Consider the following 20,892-nt stretch of genomic DNA (forward strand, 5'->3'; position numbering starts at 1 on the left):
GCGCATAGATGTCGGGTACGTGGCGCCATCTGGCGACGTCAAGGAGATTTGCGCATGCATTGGCTGCGCCTCAGTGATTCGTGCCTTCTCGTGCCCTAGTGTTGCTAGAACAACGCTAGAACCGTTGGTTCTAGCAACACTGTTTTGTCCTATGACGTCATCACGCTTGTACTTGCGAGTTTGGCCTGTGGCGGCGATACCTGTATTTTGGTTCTTGCTCTTTTCTACGTTACAAGAGCTTTGTTGCCAGTATGAGTGGCGTTTTTGTAATCAGCAGCTGGTATTCTGTCGATACAAGCCAACTTCAATTTCTCCTCAGTGTCCCTTTAAGAGTGTTTTGGAGCAAACAAAACCAGCACGCATGCGACATGCGGGTGTTAGATGGACCGAGATTTGGCACAGTAATAAGAAAAAGGCCGCCACCATCTGAAAGACAAAGTAACGAGCGTTATTGGACCGTGACGTCATCATTGTCACACGGCAGGCGGTTGATTCTACAATGCTATTGTAGATGGAGCTGCAAGTCTCAATGCGGGATGTGCTGTCTTCTAGTTGCTGCCACAGATGGCGCTGTGATCTCAGGGGGGTAGCAGACCCCACGAAATCTCTAAGCGTGATAAGTATGAGCTAACGCTTTTAAATAAGTACACAGACATGCAAGTCCAGCTGCTTACCCAGTGATCGCACAAGCAAGGTGTGCTCCCTTGTCTGGCCTCCAGTTTCAAAGCCAGTCTCGAATTCACCACGCGTGGCGTCAACTACCAGAATGGCAACATCTGCTTGTGCGGCACCTGTGCGGTCGGGAGCAGAGGAAAGTTCTTTTGCAAAGCAACACCAAACACTGGAGAGCGGCCTCACCAGCTAATACTGAACCAAAAAAGAAGAAACATGACAGAAGACACCCTGCACCTAGTGGCCCACGCAAACAAACATGGGTGCAGGCGGCAGTCCAATGCCACCTGACACCACACATGATAACTCAAGAGTAAGCTTACTTATAAGGTTACGCATAAGCTTAGTGCTTAAATGTAACCACAAATATTACCCGGTAAAGATAAAGGTACGCCAGTGTCAGCCTAGTAACGTTTGAGTTCAGCCAAGTGTTCTCCAGCGTAAGCTCACCGTTTCTAACACGTAAAAATTAAGAGAAAAGAATATGAGAAATATATCTGCTATGTCAGACTGTGGAGAGAAATATAATAGCACTGCATATCATATGTGCTTAACTATGTTGCTTCCCCCCTTTGTGTGACGGTGCTTACTTGGCAAGGAGTAATGATCTTGATAGTCGTATGAATACAAAAAAAATTCATTTTTTTCGAACGGTGAATTAATATAGAAGGTTTTATTTCCAGTACCTGTTTTTTTTTTTTTTACATACCTGTAATATCTTCCAAATTATGTTTTGCCTAAGACTGACGCCACGGTCTGATAGTTACAATGCTAAAGAAATCCCTCAAAACTCCTTGCACATGCCTAACTGAACTAATGCACAGTGATTTGCAGTGTCTTCAAAGCTCACAATTTGTAGCTTAATTGAACTTCTATGCAATAAAAATTAATTGCAGAAGCTCTTGAATTTTGACGAGAATGTAACACTCCTGCCAAATTGTAACACTCCTGTCACATGGCCAAACTGTCATTTTTAAAGAGTGACACTCATGTTTAGAGTCATTTGCACAGTATGACACGACTAACTTCACCGCTGTTGGCTGCAAAAGTAATCGCCTCATAGTGAGTTCGGCAAACACTACACTCGGCTGAAACGCTCTCCACACTGTACAGGTGAACAGTCCGCTTTCCTGTGCAGAGAAAATTCCTGTACAATGACGGTCCTTAAGTGGAATAGTTTGGAGAAGTGTCGGTGTCGTCTAGCTCGCCATCAGTGGACACACCACATAATCCTCGACACAACCACATTCTCATCATTCTGTCATTCCTACTTTGTCTGCAATGATGACACCAGAAAAAGAGAACATGGCTGCTAACAAAAGCTTTTCAAGCCAAGATTTTTCGTGGAATCATGGAAAACTAGGAACCCTACTCATGGTGTCACACCACCACTAGGCTCCTGTCTGAACAACCATATATTTGCTTTGCAATGCCTCCATCATATAACATGCTGAGCTTCTACTCTGCGAAGTAGCCTGAGTCTTGAAACTACTAAGAAACTTGAATTAGGTCCTTTGCTGACAAGTTGGGCACTGTTTCATTTCGTTTGTATTCAAAAACCCACGAAATGTTGGCAATAAAAATTTTAGGCTTCAGAAGTACCCGTGATCATGTTGGGGATAAAGTCTCGATGGCCAGGTGCGTCTAGGAGAACGATGCTTCTGTTGGGAGTCTCGAATTTTGCCTGAGCCACGTCCATGGTGATCCCGCGGTTTCTGGAACAAATCGTGCGAGGAACGAGAAGTCACTGGGCATGCACCGGATTCTCTGAAGAGCGGCAACAGGTACAAGGCGCATACAATATGTTGTTTTCTGATGGCTTCGTGCATAGTGTAAGGTACTCTTTTGCAGAAATACAAGGCACAGATCGGGCACATTGCCTCCAATCCATATAATGCTGCTTGCTTCATAACTTTTGCACCCTCAATGAGTTCCACGAAGACTGATTTACCCCCAACATCCAAAATCCTGAAGTGCGCCTGCATAAGTTGTCAAGCAAATTAAGTGCAGCAATGTTAGCAAAACTGCACTGCACGAAGTGCAAACACACGCACTGTCCTTGTGCATCAGTTCAGTGCAAAAGTTTCACACTAAAATGTGGCAAATAGTGAGAATAGCCTAACACAGCATGCTAGCAGAATAATGATGGTGCACTCATGTATGCCCTTCAGCACAGCGGGGCACATTCTCAAGCTGTTGCCCCATGCAAAGGTGACAGTATAACTGAAAGTGAAGGTGCCGTCAATCTGACCCCAGGCTGCCACACATGAAATCGCATAAGTACTGCACATGATGCACTGGCGTCAGCTGCTTACCTCTCTTCGGATGTTTCGTCTAGGACCCAGGCGTACATAAACGAGGCCTTGCCCAGTTTCTTGGACTCCTGCTCGTACTTGTGCATCTGCTTTTTCTGTACACAGCCAAGCCTGAACGATGAAGCGAAAACATGCAACCCTCTGTGAGCTCAGATCAGGTTTGTACGCTATCCTCTTTTCAGTGCACCCAAAATGGCAATCGCACCATCAAACGCACCATCAGAAAAAGGAAACAAGATTAAAAAAAGCTACAACAGGGATGACGTTTAGTTCACACACCTGTAGAGTAAATGCCCCATGAGTGTGCTCTTGCCGGCGTCCACATGTCCAATGACGACCAAGTTGAGAAGGGCCTTAGTGGTGCCCCTCTCCTTGGCATACTCCGCCACCGCATCTTTGGAAGATGACTTGGTCCTGCATAAGCGGCACGCATACCAGTGTCAACATCGCTCAAAGTGCCACCGATGCAGTATGATGTCCAACATCTCACAGGTTTAGGGTCTCATCACTTTCCTCAAGAAAGAAAGCCTCCATTAGAAAACCACACTGGCCTCCATTTTTTTCCTCTGGCCGCACGAACCATGAAAAGACCACCTATTCTCCGCCTGCCTACACATCCGCACATCTGCCTTCATTTTTTGTATGCACTGCGAAAGACTGGAATGACTTGCCTGGCCTGGTCGTGCTAAATACTGACCCATCACTATTCAAATCGTCAACTGAAGCAGTGCTATGTTTGGTAACCCATTCCCTCATGTAATACCCCTTCAATGGAGCCTTTGAGGTAGTAATCAATAAATTAAATAAATAAATAAACAAATTTTTTTCCTTGGGTTCTTGGAGCCAGCCATGAAATTTTGCTATGTCGAAAGTGGAGCAAAATCTACTTCGTTATGCCGAAGCAAAAAATATATGGTGTTTATGGACGTGAAGTTACGAAAACTGGAACAGATCGTTACGTCGAGGATTTCGTTATACTGAAGTTCGTTAATTGAGGTTTAGCTATATCGCTTCCAACAGCCACCAGTATGAAAGCGTGCAAGCATGTTGCTACCAGAGCCACAGCACTTGACATGCTAATTTGTTCAGCAGATAGGGGAGCAAGCATGTCAAGGCATCAGTGGAACTCTTGGTACCAGATACTACCTTTCAAGAGAATGTCAGACATTTCATGAGATTCTCATTATTATATCATTCCTCCCAATGTCCACAACACCGATTTCGCACAATAATGTCATCAAAGAAAAAGAATGGTGCTGCTAACACACAAGTCCATGAAAAAGCTAAAATCCGCAATTTTTCATGAAATCGCAAAAAAACTGGAGGTTTTACTAATGATGTACAACACTGTGTGACTTCCCACATATACTAAGCAATCGAAAGCCCCTTCCTTCCCCATCAGACACTACAGATAAATTATTCTCTGCACAACTTTAGCGCACCAGCTAATTTCAGTCAAGCATAAAAAAAAAACGTAGTAACTGCACCAAGCCTAAGAGCAACAGGGGGCAATGACCCCGGACAAGCGTCTCTCATAAGGCCTCTACCATCCAAGAACGTTTTCATTTTCTTCTTTCGTGCAGAATTCGGAGTGCTCTAAAATGCACAGCCCTTCACATCTTTTTTTTTAACATCCACCTACTACCTTTGCTTATACACATCCACAACATGTTGACGAGACGTCCAAATGTGTCCACTTTATATTAACACTGTACTGTCAACCGCAAAACTTTGCAGGATCTGCAATGCGTGGCGGAGCGAAGCAAAACTACAATACTGCATCTACCGTCAAGGAGCATGGCGTCGGGGCTCACTCACGCCGCTGTCATGCCAGACGTGCCATTAGCCTCGACATCATTCTTTGTAACAAGAGATGGCGCAGTAATGTAGTTTTGCTTCGCTCCTCCACGCATTGCAGATCCCGCAAGCTTTTGCAGCTGACAGTGCCTTTCAATGTACTTCGTTGACTCTCTGTCCACCCCATGAGAGTACCATGCAGAAATAAATAACGCCAAAAGCATGCAGCAACAGTGCACAACACTGCACACACCATCTACCTGGGTGTCTTGGGAGTGGTGCCCTCAGCTGTCGACGCCGGCGTGTCCCCAGCAGCCTCCGGAGTCAGCTCCTTTCGGTCCAGGTCTGGGGAACTCCGGTTGGAGCTCGTAGCACTTGGCACTTTGAGACCGTCCAACGGCGCTGACGCCACCCTTCAGATTACAGAACAACAGTGCACACAAATGAAGAATAGTCAGGCCGCACAAACACATGCTGCTCACTGTGAAGTGCACGGCAAGAATTGTTGGGGTGGCTGCTGTGAATAAAAAGAAGTCACACACCGAACAGGTTAACAGACCACAAAGTAGCTAGCAGACGTGTGAAATGTAATTAAGCGTGAAGTCTCGTGTGCACCACAAGTTCTCCTAGTTTTTTTTAGTTCTGCTACCTTTATCGTACAGTACAATTGTTCCTACAGTTAAACCTCTATGTAACGAACCTCCACGTAGCGAATTCCTCGATACTATGAAGTTCCTCGATTCCCCAACGCCACCCCCTTTGAAATGTGTGTACTTGCGAACTCCATGTAACGAATGCACTGCAGCGGTTGACCTTGGCATAACGAAGTTAACATGCCAACTATGCAAAACTATGCCAACCAGGCAAAACAATGGTAACTCCACAAAAGAGGAACAACTAGGAAAATTACATTCCAATATGGTAATAAGTCCACACAACTCTACGGGAGTCCAGAATAACAGGGCACTATTGTCAAAAGAAACAACAGCCCTTAACACCCCCCCCCAACCTCCAACAACAAGTATTTGCCTGCTTACAGAAAACTGAATGCTTAAAAAGAAAAGTCGCTGCTACTGAATGCTGGTCTCAATAATTAACAACTCGAGTGCTCTTTCTGGAATTCTTTTGCTTAAATCAACATAACGCGGAAGACTATTCAAAGACAGTGGAACTTGGCACTCACTTCCCAGGCTTCTCGTCAACCTCCGGTGCGGAAGGCTGCCTGGGAAAGGACTGCCTTAGTGCTCGATCCACGGCAGGCAGCACCTCCTTAACGGCAGCTCTGGCGTTTGAACCCGCTTGCCCAAGAGGTGTGAGTGGTTTCCGCTCTGCAAGCAGCAAGCAACAAAAGAAGGAAAAAAAAAAAAGAACAGGGAGGGACAAGGAGGGAGGGACACATGAATGCGTTTGGCATTGAGACATGCCTGAGCATGATAGCCAATCTGCAATACAGCCAAGATGCACCAGACACTGCACAGACTTGCACCTCTTCCTAGGCCTTGTTTGAATGCAGTCGCCACTTGCTAGGCTGTAAGTAATTAACTTTCCCTAATTAACCCTTTAACCACCAAGTTAATTTCCGAAAAGTACATCAAAATTGCTATATTTTTAGGCAATCTCTGGACAAAATGACTGCTATCAGGTTTAAAACACATGCTAAGGGTACAAAACGTGTTTCAAGGACAACTACCGCCCTCTAGTGTTGAAAATTGCAACAGATACAATTGCCAACCATAGCTAGTCTTTGGTGCTGGGAATAGCGCAACATCAGGACAGACGAGTGTGGCTCATCATGGGCAATATTGGTACAATCTCCCCATAACGAGCACAGCTCGGAGTTGCTGGTTAAAGGGTTAAAACAGCCAGCCCATCCCAGCCCCAAGAGCAAGTACGATAAGCATGAAATGATAAAATGAGTGGCAGACCACGGCTCACTGCGGTCTGGCATTATGACTTGGACGGACAGATGCTAGGAGCGTCCTCTTTGAAATGGGGCGTTGGCACATGCCAATATGCTCGGCATTTCTTTTTCTTTGCATTTCTCTAAACCAATCCGTCAGACTTAACCCTTTCAGGCACCATTTTTTGCTTTGATCAAAACCAATTATCTTTCCGTCTAAATATTACATTCAGGCCTCACCAAACGGAAACTTGTTAGTTTTCCAGGGTGAAAGAGCAGCAGGTAAGTTTTTATAAGGACGTGCAAAATTCCATGTATAAAGTGTGTGGGGATTGAGCTTCTTGGGTTGCCCGAGTGTGCCCCTGCTTCTGCCGTTTCGTTCGTCAGAGAGACCCCCCGTGGGGTGTCCGCGAGCGGAATGCGGGCAGCCGCGCTGTTTGTCCTCCCTTGCAAGGGAAGCTCTTTCGAGAACTGCAGTAAATCACCCTCCCTTCCGTTCTTCCCACTTCGACCTCGCGTCCCCATTGAGTCACTCCGAGTGACAGTTGTGGGGCGTTGTTTCAGCGAGAGGCCCCGAGCGGGAAATGAACGAGGAGATCGCCACCGACTCGGATAGCAGAAAGGTGCGTAGAGTTTGGCTCCCGGGTGCCGCAGCCTTTGCCGGGGGACCAAGAGCGCGGGTGCTTTAACGTGCACACCTAGTATGTATGCTTGAGTCCAGGCCCAAACCTCCGGAGTCGTGTAGCCCGCCTGTGCGGCGCCAACGTGCTCCAGATTTGGGAGGGCCTATTTTGGCTGGTTCTCAGTCATCGCCGGCCATTGCCGGCGACGACGCGCGATGAGCCATCGATGTGCAACCTGCGTCGTCAAGATGTGCTCCGCGTATACCCCATCCTCCCTCGTGTTGCGTTGGCCGCGCGACATGCAATCGCCCTTAGCTGGGCCGTCCCGCGCGTATGTAGCATTTGCTTTGCGCGCGCTGCTCTGCTGGCTTGCTTTCGGGTGCTGCAGCTCTGCTATAGGTTGTACCGAGGTCTGGGGATTAGTGCAGTGTTATGTAATGCAGCTAGCTTACTGTGTAATAAACACTTGTGCTTCCGAACGACTGCACCTTTCTTCCTTTGGAGCGAGAGCACAGGCGGGCACCAAACGCTGGCAGTGCCCTCAGCTTGCTCTGGCCCGAACCCGCGATATGTGGGCGAAGTGCTACCTAATTAACACACCGTCACTGGGTGCTGGTAAATCCCACAAGTGTCAGATTGGTTAGAAACAGTGACATTGAAAAGCCCAGATTTGTCAAATATGCACCCGAGGGATCGTGGAATCGCTCAGTGCTTTGAACATGCACATTAAGCAAGAAATTGAGAAAAAAGATCCCACATTTTATCGCTTGCGGCAAAATCTGCATAAAAATGGCAGACGACGTGCTACTCAGCTCAATGTTCTGTGAAATATTATTTACTGCGTTCACCGTGTCACAAAAAAACAGTTATTTGCTACAAGAAGGATACTAAATTTGAGAATGAAATCACCGTTAGGTGCAACAAACTCTCTGAAAAAGTTGCGAGTTTGCTGTCTACACAACTGTGCACGAAGTGCCTTAAATGGTTACCGGTGCTATATATTAATTCGCCACTTTTCTTTGCAAACAAGTTCTCCTGGCTTTTAGGTTCGACCAATTTTTAATCCTTGAATGCCACTGCAATGCTTCTGAGCTACCAACTTTTCAACTGTCTTTTGCTAACGTCAACGGCTGATTCATTCATATTACTTGTTATCTCTGAATCCCAGGGCCTCAGGAGTGTGACTGCACCTGTATCAACATCTGGATAGATACTGCCACATTCTAGTAAAATATGTTCATTATTTCTATGGACTTATTGTACACTGCTGCACATGTGTCATCATCGTTAAATTTCTTTTTGTACCTTCACGTTCTAAGACACCCAGATCTTGCTTCAAAGAGTAGGGCGCTGCCTCCTGAGTTGGCTTAGGTCTCTCACTGCCATCTGGTGCCATGCAAAGGAACTCATCTGACCAACATTCGATCTCTTTGCTGCACTCTGATCAAAGCTGCAGCGTTTCACCCAAAGGCGAAACCTTTCCGAACATAACTCTTGGTGCCCACTAGACAGACTGGTTTAGAGCCTTGCTCAAAAGTTTCTCTTCAGTTTCATCACATTCATTCCTTTAAACACGAAGAGCGCTGCCTCAAAAGCATTTCATGCACAGCTCCTGAACTGCAGCGCACTTTGTGTTTCGGCATAATGGTACAACCAGCTGCAATATGGCACCGCAACAGCTGTACAGAAATACCAGGAATGATACTGATCATCACTCTGGCTACAATGGAAGATTTCAAACCTGTTACTTTTTCAGGGCCAGACAATGACAGCGTTGGACCATCAAAAACTACTGCTTTGTTGGCACCTAATGCTTTGTTGGCAGTGCTCAGGTAAAAAAAAAAACGTGATAAAAGGGAAGAGCGTACATTCACCAGGAAGTAAAATTTCTTCTGTCACTTCGTTAGTGAAAAAAAAATGCAGGCCTGGATTTTGCACTCGCAGCAGCTGCACTGTTCCTGTTTAATTTACTCCTAAGCGATTTACTGTTGGGCAGTGAAGAAGTTGCTCCCCTACCAGAGGCCTAACTACACCGCTACAAATACAAAATGGGGGTCTACATTACAAACATATACATGATTCCTGGAATTCTTTTACCGTTAGCCGTGGACATCCACAACATGAAAGCACAGGAAGTTATTCACTGCCCAGAATGTGTAACCAATCCTAAAATGCAAAACGCACGATTCAGCCATATATTAGCTCTGCAACCTAAGCCCATTTGCAATAGCCCTCTTAAGCCAGAACAGTAGCAGCAGCCTATAAAGGCACCTTTCATGACTGGAATTCTATTAACACAAACTTTCACAAATTCGTGCATGCCTCCAGGTGCCATGTAAATGTTTTACATCTGCAAACACAACAACATTTACTATAACAGCACCATAGTGTCTACCTGACGCATCCACAGTTCGCTTGCGACATGCAAGCACAATGTCGTCGGGCGATGGCGTGCTGAAATCGAACCGAACTGTTTTCGCCTTCGCTCCCACCCTTGGTTCCAGGAGGCCAAGTCTCTTCAGGCACTCCCTCAGGTCAAACAGAGTTGCTCGCTGCCTTGAAAATGGAAAGAAAACCAGCACTTTGCCAAAAAGAGACGCTTCCTTTACGACCACTGTTGCCGTGCTCTGAAAGAGGCTCAGCTCAAAACTCTCCTCGTTGTCGCCGTCCAAGTGGTTCTCCTGATTGCCCATAGGCGAGCCGTCCGTCCCTTTCAGAATGTCATCGAGCTTCAGGGCCCCACTTTCTGGGCACGGACTGGAGGTACGGTTCTGACCGAGGCCCAGAATCTCGCCAAGGTTAAGTAAAGCCGGCTGGTTGCTCTTCGTGCTGGAATCTTTTGGTAATTTCTTCGGGCCCTTTTCGACATTGGAAGTGCCGGACAGAATGTCCAAAAGGGGCAGGACTGTTGAGCCGTCATCCTGTGCCCTCAAGCTGCTTCCGCCAGGAGCGTCGCTCTTCAGGGACATGAGAAAGTCATCAAACTCCACACCCCCACTGTCTTGTCCCTGTTTTTGAGAAGAGGTACGGTCTGCGGTGATTCCCAACAAGGCATCTAAGCCGTCTTCAACAGCATCTGTAACGGGTTTCGCTACATGGGGCTCATTGTCCATCTTAGTAGACGTAGTAGGGTCGCTTTCCTTCTCGGCCTCAGCAGAGCTTGCGGGACGCGAGGGGCTGGAACTCGAAACCATGCCCAAAAGCACGTCAAGCTCATCGGGCTCCTCCGCAACTGATAAGCATTTCTGAGAATCGGATTTGGTCGTGTTCGCCACCACATTTCCGCCACAAAGCAGCATTTCGAGAAAGTCATCGTCATAGTCTGTTTTATGCACTTTCTGCACTGGGCTGCTACGCTGCGTCCCATGCACAGAGTGACTTAAGTACACAGACCCTGTCTCACAGCCAGGTTTGCTGTCACAACCACTAGAACAGCGCGCCTCTTCCGACAAACCACTCGTCCTTTCTGATTCCCCACTCAGTTTGAGCACCGTGTCTAGTCTTAATTCACAACCCGACGATTCAGCTGCACACACAGAAGTCAGCAAAGGCAGTACAACCTGCGACGATGCCAGTGAGTTTGTCTCTGCACACGCCGACACCGCCTCACCAGTGGCACTTGAGCATTCCCCACCACCCGAAGTTCGCGCATCATGTCTTTGACGCTTCGAGGGTGCATCAAAGTGTGCGACAGTAGTCCTTGAGCATGGCGGAACCATGACGACCGCTCCACAACGACCACCACCACCGCTCCCAACCCCACCAACACCGTCGCGCTCCACGGCGGATGGCGAAACGGCACAGTTATCGTCGCCATCCGATTCTTACCTTGCGGGCGGCACGTCGAAATGATGAGAATGGTGGGTGAGCACGGTGAAGAGGTGCAGTGATGACGAGAGGGCGCATGCCAGCCACGTTTATGCAAAAAAACAAAAAAGCAAACAGGACAGAGAAGGGGGAGAGAAGGGGGAGGGCAAAGGCAATGCCAGACAGCAGAGAAAAAGGGAGGGAGAGAAAAAGAGAGGGAAAAAAAAGAGGAAGGAAAGCCTAGAGTTAGGTTCCGAATGCTGCAAGACACAAAAGCAGTGATGGCTGCAAGATCTCAGGCTTTTTGTCAGCTCAGTGCACATTAGGCGGAAGTTACTGCTGCCAAGCCTCCTTGCACGATTTACCTTCTCCACACTTGCTTTGCCATCTGCTATCAGAAAAATATGTGCATACACATGCATACATTACTGATTCCTCATCTCTTGAAATGCTGAGAGAGTTGGCACGATAGCTCATGAATGAGAGTGTTCAGGGCCACAAACAGCCAATGCGCATTCAAGGCAGGCTCAAGTGTTCCAGATAGACAGATAGGAAACAGCACCCAGTTTTTTATTTAGAGCACCTGAAAGTGGTTTTCTCAAAAAAAAAAGGTGGGGGGGGGGGGGGGGGGGAACGAACGAAAAGAACAGAAAAAGAAAAGAATGGTCTTGGCCCCACCAAGGTGCCATTCAGGGGCCAGAAGAACCATTCCTCGCTACTACAGTAGAATCTTGATGACACGAATCCCATGGAGTCGCAAATACGTTCGTATCATCCGAAATTCACACACTCCAAAACAAACAACATCCACATGCAGAAGAACGGGAGATATATTTGCACAGATCTGTTTCCGGCAGACGGAATTTAATGAAGGCCATACACTACTGTTTACTGCTCACATGAGTACCACATGATTGGCAATCGCGATGTCAGTGGTAGTGAAGTTCGCGGTGCCGTATTTTGTTTGCTGCATCCTGTCGCTTTATGGGAATGCCCATTAAGTCCTTTTTCTTAGACCCTCCGCACAACCGCACAGAAAGGGGTCAGTGAACCCAGCGGGAGAAGGGAGGCGCCGAATGGCGGGGGATTACAGGAGACGTCAAACTCCCCTCATGGACTGAATCGTTAGGCGGCATCCTGTGTACACGTGTGTACGGCGACGCTGACCCGCGTCACAGTGCGTGGCTCTTTGTACCATGTCTGCAGCGGCATGCTTTGACATATTGTCACGCTAGCTGCAGGCATGAGTAGCGACGACGAGAAACAGATGAGTTGAAATGGCGTTCCTCGAACTTGGCGGCAACCGGACTTTGGGAAAGCGAGTGTTCGCGAAGCTTGCAGCGGGAAAGCATAATTATCCGAAATCGTGATGGTGGAAAGTGTGCATATGTGTACAGTGTCGCGATGAGTTATCTTCTTTCCCCAATCATTCATTGGTTGTGTTATTCTTTCCCCAATTGCTGATTGGTGGTATTTTCCTTTCCCCAATAAGTTATTGGGTGGATGTTTGTATAGTACTTGATTGGTTATTCTCCCACCGAAGGCGGGGACAGAGGATTTAAAACCCGCTGCTTCGGCAGGACCGAGGGCTGGTTTCATCACCTAGAACTGCGAGCCAGTCAAGTGTAAATATTTTTCCTCCTTGCTATGATCATCCTTTGTGTAACCTAAGAGAGGTAACGTCTCCAGTCAGGATATCAACTGACGCAGTTCGACAGGATTTGCTACGTCTTCCTGCTCGAGGTATCTGACGGAGGGGCGGAGGACCAAGTCGGTGGACAAGCTGCAGAGCGGTACGTCCTAAAGGAGGAACGTCAGCGTCATAGAGCGACGTTGAAAGCTTCAGAGACTGCTGGTCTTTGTCAACGGGACGTAGGAGGCTCAAGTCGACGAGGAGCTGAAGGAGCCAGGCGACCGACGTGTCGTGGAGGTGCCTAATCCGTGAGCTGAGGAACCAAGCGTCCCCGTTGAGGTTCAAGAGAAGAACCAGGCGACCAGCGAGTCAAACGAGGCAGGAGGTTCAAGTCAGCGAGCTGCTGCGCGAGCCGGGGCTCAACTCATCGCATCGAGGAGCCCGCTGTCGTCACTCAGGGTGACGAGATCACCGCGGCAGAGGAGAGCAACTAGTGACAAGGTAGGAGACCTTTTTGCTTTCTCCGAATTCACCATGTCGGTGTAGTGTTTTCATGCTGTAAACGATAGCACGGAAAACGGAGATGGCTGCCGTACGGTACGATCAGGAAGGCATGAAGCGACGTTTGGAGATTGAGAAGTTGAAACTTCTAATTGAGCAAGAAAAAACAAAGCTTGCACAGATGCAGTTGAAAGTAGGGCAGGGAACGAAAGCCGATAGCGGGATGTTATTTGCAGCAGTTCAATGTTTTGACTGCATGGAATTTGGGCATCTAATGATTGACTGTCCGAAATCGAAGCGAGAACAGCATGTTCCCGTATTGAGAATTACCTGTGGGCCAATGGCTATAGGTGTGAAAGCTGCAGCGGTTAGGCAGCAGGGCCCAACCGTGTGTGCCGTGCCAGGAGAGATGGCTGAGGGCATAGGGGCGTTAGTCAACCCTGTGAAGCACTGCCTCTCAGAGCAGACCCAAGAGGCACATGAGTGTATTGCTCGTGAAAAAGAGTTAAGCATTGTGCCAGAGCAGGTTGGCGCTAACTCCGAGGCCGCAGTAACGCTCGGCGAAGAGGTAGAGCAGGCACCAAAAGCGGGAACGCTCTTTGCAGGCGGCGGGAAGCTAGCTCTCAAAGATGAGGTGGGTAGCCAGCCGGAGCTGACACCCTGCGCACTGACAGCCCATGTAGCGGAAGGTGTAGAGAAGCTGGTAACACCTGAGACGCACTCGCTGCTAGAGCAGCCAGAAAAAGAGCGGCTGCATGAAGAAACAGAGCGAGCTGATTTTGAAGAGCATTTCAAAATTCGAGACGAACCTAAAACGCTGGTAGAGCTTGAGGCCAGTCCGATAGCTGCAGAAGTTTTGGCAGCACATTGTGAGTTAACAACGAGCGATGAGGCTGCATTTGATGCCGAGGAAGGAAGGAACGCGCGTTTGATCACTGCAATGGTTTTCGAAGCTGATAAGGAACTGCAGGATTGGGATAATGCATCTGTCCCTGTGGGTATCAGCGTGGAGGAGAGACAGTGTGTTTCATTGCCAGAAGTGCGCAAGCAAGCTGATGGAGCACATTGTGAGAAAAGAAGGCTCGAAGGAACGATTTTCTTTCAAGCGTACATCGGTGGGCGGTTGTACGAAGAGCTAGCGCTACTTGAATCTCGATGCAAAACTGCATGCGAAGTAGCCGATGAGAGGCCTGACCCTACTGTGAAACTCAAAGAAGGGGAGAATGCAGACGCGAGGGCAGCAGCAATCTTCATAGCCCGCGGGGAGCAGGTGAGCTCTATTGATCCGACGGCGGCGGCAGCCTTTACAACCGGCTCTGTGCCGAATAATTGTAAATTTTGGTCCAATCTTGTGGACAAAGCTCAACAGAAACTTGATGTTCTGTTTCGAGATGTAGGCGGATAGAAGTAATTTCTGCCCGTTTGGGGCACCGATCTGACATGGTGAATTCTGGAATGTGCAGATTGGTTTCCGGCCTTGTGTGTGCGGGTTGAAATATCCGCTGTGTGCGTGCTGGCGTACTGACCGGACAGCCGGCGCATGTGTGCGTGTTGGTGGACTGACTGGACAGCCGACGTACGTGTGTGTGCGTGCGTATGTACTTTTGTTGTTGGACACCGTGGCTGAACTTTAATGTCCCACTGACAACAAGTGTCTGTGTGACATTCTTGGTTGGGAGGAGTGAAGTTCGCGGTGCCGTATTTTGTTTGCTGCATCCTGTCGCTTTATGGGAATGCCCATTAAGTCCTTTTTCTTAGACCCTCCGCACAACCGCACAGAAAGGGGTCAGTGAACCCAGCGGGAGAAGGGAGGCGCCGAATGGCGGGGGATTACAGGAGACGTCAAACTCCCCTCATGGACTGAGTCGTTAGGCGGCATCCTGTGTACACGTGTGTACGGCGACGCTGACCCGCGTCACAGTGCGTGGCTCTTTGTACCATGTCTGCAGCGGCATGCTTTGACATATTGTCAAGCTAGCTGCAGGCATGAGTAGCGACGACGAGAAACAGATGAGTTGAAATGGCGTTCCTCGAACTTGGCGGCAACCGGACTTTGGGAAAGCGAGTGTTCGCGAAGCTCGCAGCGGGAAAGCATAATTATCCGAAATCGTGATGGTGGAAAGTGTGCATATGTGTACAGTGTCGCGATGAGTTATCTTCTTTCCCCAATCATTCATTGGTTGTGTTATTCTTTCCCCAATTGCTGATTGGTGGTATTTTCCTTTCCCCAATAAGTTATTGGGTGGATGTTTGTATAGTACTTGATTGGTTATTCTCCCACCGAAGGCGGGGACAGAGGATTTAAAACCCGCTGCTTCGGCAGGACCGAGGGCTGGTTTCGTCACCTAGAACTGCGAGCCAGTCAAGTGTAAATATGTTTTCTCCTTGCTTGTATCCTCCTTTGTGCTTTTAATTGTTATAAAAGTTAACCTCTCCTAAAGTGTCCTCTTGCAATGTGATTGAGCAAAACGAATCTGCAAGACGTCAAGAATCCTGCAACAATCATCATTAACTAAATTTCCCTCTACGAGATCAAGAGGGAATCCAACTGTGGTGTATGGTCCACGTACCACATGACTGGAGATTACAGCTTCGGCGATATCTGGGGCATGCGTCGCTACATGAATGCCGATGTGAGGGTACTAGTGCTGAATACGGTCACAGCTCATGCGTTCATACCATCCGCAGTAGTGCGGGAGAGTGTTCGGATCACCCGAAGTTCTGCACATAGTAGACGGTGCACTCTGGCCACATTATTTTACAAATTCATATCATTCCAAAATTCGTATATCAACCGTGCCCGTGTCATCAAGATTCCACAGTACTATAACTACTACTACAACGGCTAAGAACACACAAATTTCAGCAGCAAAAATGTTGCAAAGAAAAATGGAATGCAAGGAATGGCACCTTGTGAGGCACTCAAAGGGGTGCAGCAACGCAAGCTGCCATACGCTCACACAGCTGCCTACCTCTTCTCCGCTGCTCCCGTTGTGGCTTCGGCTTGTCCGCTTCTGTTCAAGAAGAAGGCAAACAGTTTTTGAAAGTCAGTATTTGTCGGTATACTAATGCGTTAAAGGTAGACAACTCTACCAATATTCATTCTCAAAAAAAGAACTTTTTTTTTTTTTGCTTTTCATTAGAACCAAGCTTCTGTCAATGACGGAAAGGACTCCATGATCCCCAACATTCACTCTGGTGAATGGCAGTGCGGCCCAACCTCAGAGACCCACAGCACGAAAAAGCATTGGCAGCATCGCAGTGTGCTTGCGACAACGGCTTCTGGAGGCGATGCCCGTATGTCCTTTTTTTTTAAAATTCCTTTTCCAGCTAACAAAATCTACATGTTCAGTGCAACTAACACTAATCTAATAAATCGGTCTGCGAACTCCCTAGTTAATGACATTCACACTCAAGACACCTACTGCCTCCTCTAATCTCAGCACACAACCCTGTTTTAAGCCCCACAGTGGCCCACTAACCTTGTAGAAGTCGATCGAGAGCCACTTCCGCGTTGAAGTCTCCCTCGAGGGCCACCCGACGAAGCGTGGCCTCGGGTATTGAGTCGCCCACCACATTCTGCATCTTCTCCAGGCACTCATACAGCCTCACTAAAAGTAAAAACACAAACAATGTCCAAATATTTAAAATGCGTGACTTGCAGCAGCGTGGCACACATCTCGAGAGCCTGCGGCACCTCTGCCACTCTAAGTGTCACTCTACTCCTCACATTGCTGATCTGCCTCCTGCGGTGCCAACATGCTGGATGACGCCCACCAAATGGCAGTTCATGTTTCGGCCCTTAGATCCCTACTGTATACTGTAAACAGCCTGTGTTTTGTGCACTGCAAGCATGCCGGTGAATGGCGTAAGTTTTAATTAGCAAAATTGTTTAAAAATCGTTGTACTTTCCATGAACTGTTTTCCTGTTTGTACTTGTCGTTTGCGCTGCAGAGTCACTAGTGCCTCCCCCACTGTCATTGCCCTGTACCTTTCGCAGCAACACAGTGAGCATTTTTTTTCCTTTTTTTCTTTTTTTTTTTTGCAGGCTGTCCTTTCAGCGCAATAAAATTGAATCCATATGATACATCAAAGTGAAAACTGATGATTTAAGCGCCTTTTTGGAACGCTTTAACATTTTATGGTGAAATGTTTGCGTCAAGTGCTTTAGCTGAAAATTTAATTATTTCAATTCAGTTACTTAACTGGACAGCATAGAAAAAATTGTCTGACTTTGTACAAAACGGCCGACAGCGTGGCTGAAGTTGCATCCTTCTAATGTGCACCAGCATATTTTCAAACCCTGGCTTAAGTTGCAAGAGATGATCAATCTACGTGAACACCACAACATGGTTCACATCAAAGCAAAGTGCTTCACTTCTTTTTTTGCAAGAGTAACGCATTCAAAAGTGTCAAGCCCGCTGCAAAATCAACACCAGTGTTGCTGGTCCGGGTTCGGTAAAGTGCAGCACTACAACATTTGCAGAACACTATATTCACATTCGATTAAACAACAAATTACAGCCTATACTGCCAGTGAAGGCAGGGACAAGCATGAAATGCATGGCAGTGGGAAGCTTTTTGCAAAACGGAAGCCACACAAAAGTGTAGATGGCTGACGTCACACTTCTTTCAAAGCTGGTGCATCCGCGTTATGCTAAGCCTAACCATACAACTAGCAAATTTTCCACTACACAGGCCACAGGCTATGTCATTCCTACAAATTAAAGCCTTATCATTTTTTTTTTTTAGAGCAGCCTTGAGAAAACAGCGGGAAAGAAAGTTTTGAAGCAAACTTTGCTCTGGTTTTAAAAAGTTTGGTCTTTGAGAAGCGTGGGCTGAACAACACCTCGGGGCACTTATACACCGCAAAAAAGAAATTGGACACAACACCTGAGGTGTTACTGCACCTTCCACAGCGCGCATTAAAAATAGATAAATAAAGAAAAAAAAAGAAAAAGAGCATGTCTCTGCCCCGCCACGGGCAGGCCACTATGAGGTACCAGTGACCAGCCCTTGGTATGGGACAGACGATTATTTTGCACAGGCTACCAATGCTCTGAACACGTTTTTTGCATCCAGAGCACCGTTTTCTGTGCTTTAGCATACAATGGAAACAGAAGAAAATACTTCCTCATTAGCATGCAAACTAGTGGGATTTGAACCCACGACCTTTGGAGCAGGAACCTGCTGCTCCAACCTATTGAGCCATCACCCCACAACTGTGACAATGACATAAAACTGACTTTAAAGGAAGACTGATTAATGCTTGCTGTGCAGTGAAAGCCTCCTTAACGTTTTCCAGCATTCTGATTCCTCCCACACCTAAAAACTATGAAAAAATAGATGAAGGGGAGGGGGGGGGGGGGGGGGGGGGGGTAATTAGCCTATTATGGCAGCCACACAGAAAGCAAAAGACAACATAACACAAACCCCCAAGATGTCAGTGTTGATTATGGAATTCAGAAGTTGCAAAAATTTAATGACCATCCTCCAACCCCCTCTGTAAGAAACACAAGCTGAGCAATACTTTCATTTTTTTTTAACAACTAGAAAAGAAACCAAACTAGGAAAACTGCATTTCTTCTCTCTAGCATAACTCTGCATTTATCGAACAGGTTTTTCCCATAAAACGAAATCAAACCAAAATCAAAGCTTTGATCTTGTCACTGCTTGCATGCTTATAAGCATGCAAGAAGTTTCCCCAAAGTGATTACCTCAATGAATGATGATGATGATGATCATTTTAATAGCACAAGGGCAGCTATTACTTCAGTGAAGCTACATACCGACAAAACATTATGCGAATTCTTCTCCTGCAACGCTGCCTGAAGGCAAAAAAAAAATCCCAAGCTGAAATCAAGCTGCACAGACAGGCATTGCAAGCACAGCAATGGCAACCCCTAAGCCTGTATTGCACCAGAAAATTGCAGAAATGGCTGCAACCACATTCACGAATTTTTTTTCTTCTTCTTCCACTAACGATGGTTGAAAAGCAAAGTATGCACACACACCTTCGTCCACAGGACTGAGCTGAGGCTCCAGGGGCCCAGATTTCTGGGCGGCTTCCTCTTCGTCGTCCTCCTCTTCGTTCTCTTCTTGGAGGACTTGAGGGGACAGGAACGACGACATGGAATGCAGCTTGTCCCTGTTGTACAGAAACTGCTCCTCTGCACACAACAAACAAGTGGCGGCATTGGCTGGATGGATGGATGGATAGATAGGAGCGCCCCCTTTGAAACAGGGTGGTGGCAATTGCCACCCTGCTCAGCTTTTCTTTATTATTTTTTTGTTTACTGTGTTGGCAATTCTCATTAAGATTCGCCATCACCTTTACCTACGGTTTCCTACTATTCTAACCTTATGCCACATCTTTGCTTTTCAGCCACCAATCCTCCAATCGCTTTTTGCTCACTTCCACTGCAGATTTATTTACATGACCATTGTCATCTTTAAACCCTAGGGCCTCAGAAAGAGTGACTGTGCCTGCATCGACATCCGGATGGATACCATCACATTTGATTATGAGGTGTTCAATTGTTTCCACAGATCTACCACACACTGCACATGTGTCATCTTCTTCGTTAAATTTCTTTTTGTAGCTGCGCGTTCTAAGACACCCTGATCTAGCTTCAAAAAGTAGGGCACTGCCTCTTGAGTTATCATAGAAAAATTGGCGCAACACACGTGCACTGCTCCCCGTGGCAGAGCTTGTGTAGCTTTGTTTGCAACAACTTTAGTGGATTTCAGAGAGACCTGCATACATTACTGCTGTTGAACCATGGCTTGCCAGCTTCACTTTTTCAATTCCACTCAGATATTATTTCAGCCTGAACTGACACACTGTCCCAGTGCTGCATGTTTCAAATCAGTGTGTCGGAAGGCACCACAACAGCCCGAAAAAGGAATTGTGGTCCCACAGTGACACCAAGGCTTAAAAGGAAAAAGGTCAATTCTGCTAGGTGCCTGATTGTTAGAATAGCACAGCTGCAGAAGCCAGGTCATAAATTTACCTTTCACAGTCCCTCCCTCCAGACTTAGCTCCATGCTGCCCAAGCATGAAAGACTGGCCTCATTACTTACTCTTAGGTTGATAAAAAATAGAAAATAAAGAATATTTTCTAGGCTATATACATCTACAATGTGGCCAGTCATGCGATATCAGCAGCACTTGATTAGGCTGCCTGCTACCGAAACATTTTCTTATGTGCATGGCTAAACGGCAGCACGAGCAACACATTGCACAGGTTGAATTCCACGTACTTTTTATCGTTTTTTTTTTCTTTCTAGCACCGAAGAACTGGTGCGTAATCTAGTTTCCAGAACTATTACTCAGTAATTTACGAGATGAGAGCGGCCAGACAAAAACTGCGACAACGGTTATCTCCGCCTGACAGAAAAAGCTGTCTCCTGGGCTGTGCAAGTCTGGCACAAGGGACGATTCAGGTACAGCGGGGAATGCACTCTAGAAAGCGCGTTAAAATGTAGTCACCTGTAGTCGGGGAAATGCAGGAGTCCTCCTCTTGCGATCTGCCGTAGACATCATAGTATCCTTCGTAATCTGCAAGAAAACAGTTCCAGCATTGCGCGTGGCTTGGAATATGTCCATTTATTTATACAGAGGTCATTACGCTGTTAGTTTTT

At 47.1% G+C, this 20,892-nt stretch overlaps 1 protein-coding gene across 3 annotated transcripts in view; it reads right to left on the reverse strand.

Annotated features, from left to right (window-relative positions):
* Positions 1 to 20,892, reverse strand: part of HBS1 (translation elongation factor EF-1alpha (GTPase) HBS1) — a 29,928-nt gene that overhangs the window by 8,207 nt on the left and 829 nt on the right. For 2 of the 3 annotated variants that reach the window (XM_089551961.1, XM_089551960.1), the window contains exons 2-12: positions 20,741 to 20,809; positions 19,263 to 19,418; positions 16,731 to 16,859; positions 16,221 to 16,262; positions 9,703 to 11,130; positions 5,968 to 6,112; positions 5,045 to 5,197; positions 3,267 to 3,401; positions 2,988 to 3,098; positions 2,275 to 2,387; positions 675 to 791 (exon numbers count right to left, since the gene is read on the reverse strand). In XM_089551961.1, the coding sequence (XP_089408087.1) occupies positions 675 to 791; positions 2,275 to 2,387; positions 2,988 to 3,098; positions 3,267 to 3,401; positions 5,045 to 5,197; positions 5,968 to 6,112; positions 9,703 to 11,130; positions 16,221 to 16,262; positions 16,731 to 16,859; positions 19,263 to 19,418; positions 20,741 to 20,809 (2,598 nt within the window). The remainder of the gene's footprint in view (positions 1 to 674; positions 792 to 2,274; positions 2,388 to 2,987; positions 3,099 to 3,266; positions 3,402 to 5,044; positions 5,198 to 5,967; positions 6,113 to 9,702; positions 11,131 to 16,220; positions 16,263 to 16,730; positions 16,860 to 19,262; positions 19,419 to 20,740; positions 20,810 to 20,892) is intronic. The other variant, XM_089551962.1, reaches the window with a different exon arrangement.

The sequence above is a fragment of the Amblyomma mixtum genome, chromosome 7, assembly GCF_055824585.1.
Source record: "Amblyomma mixtum isolate Tamu chromosome 7, ASM5582458v1, whole genome shotgun sequence".
Taxonomy (NCBI): Eukaryota; Metazoa; Arthropoda; class Arachnida; order Ixodida; family Ixodidae; genus Amblyomma; species Amblyomma mixtum.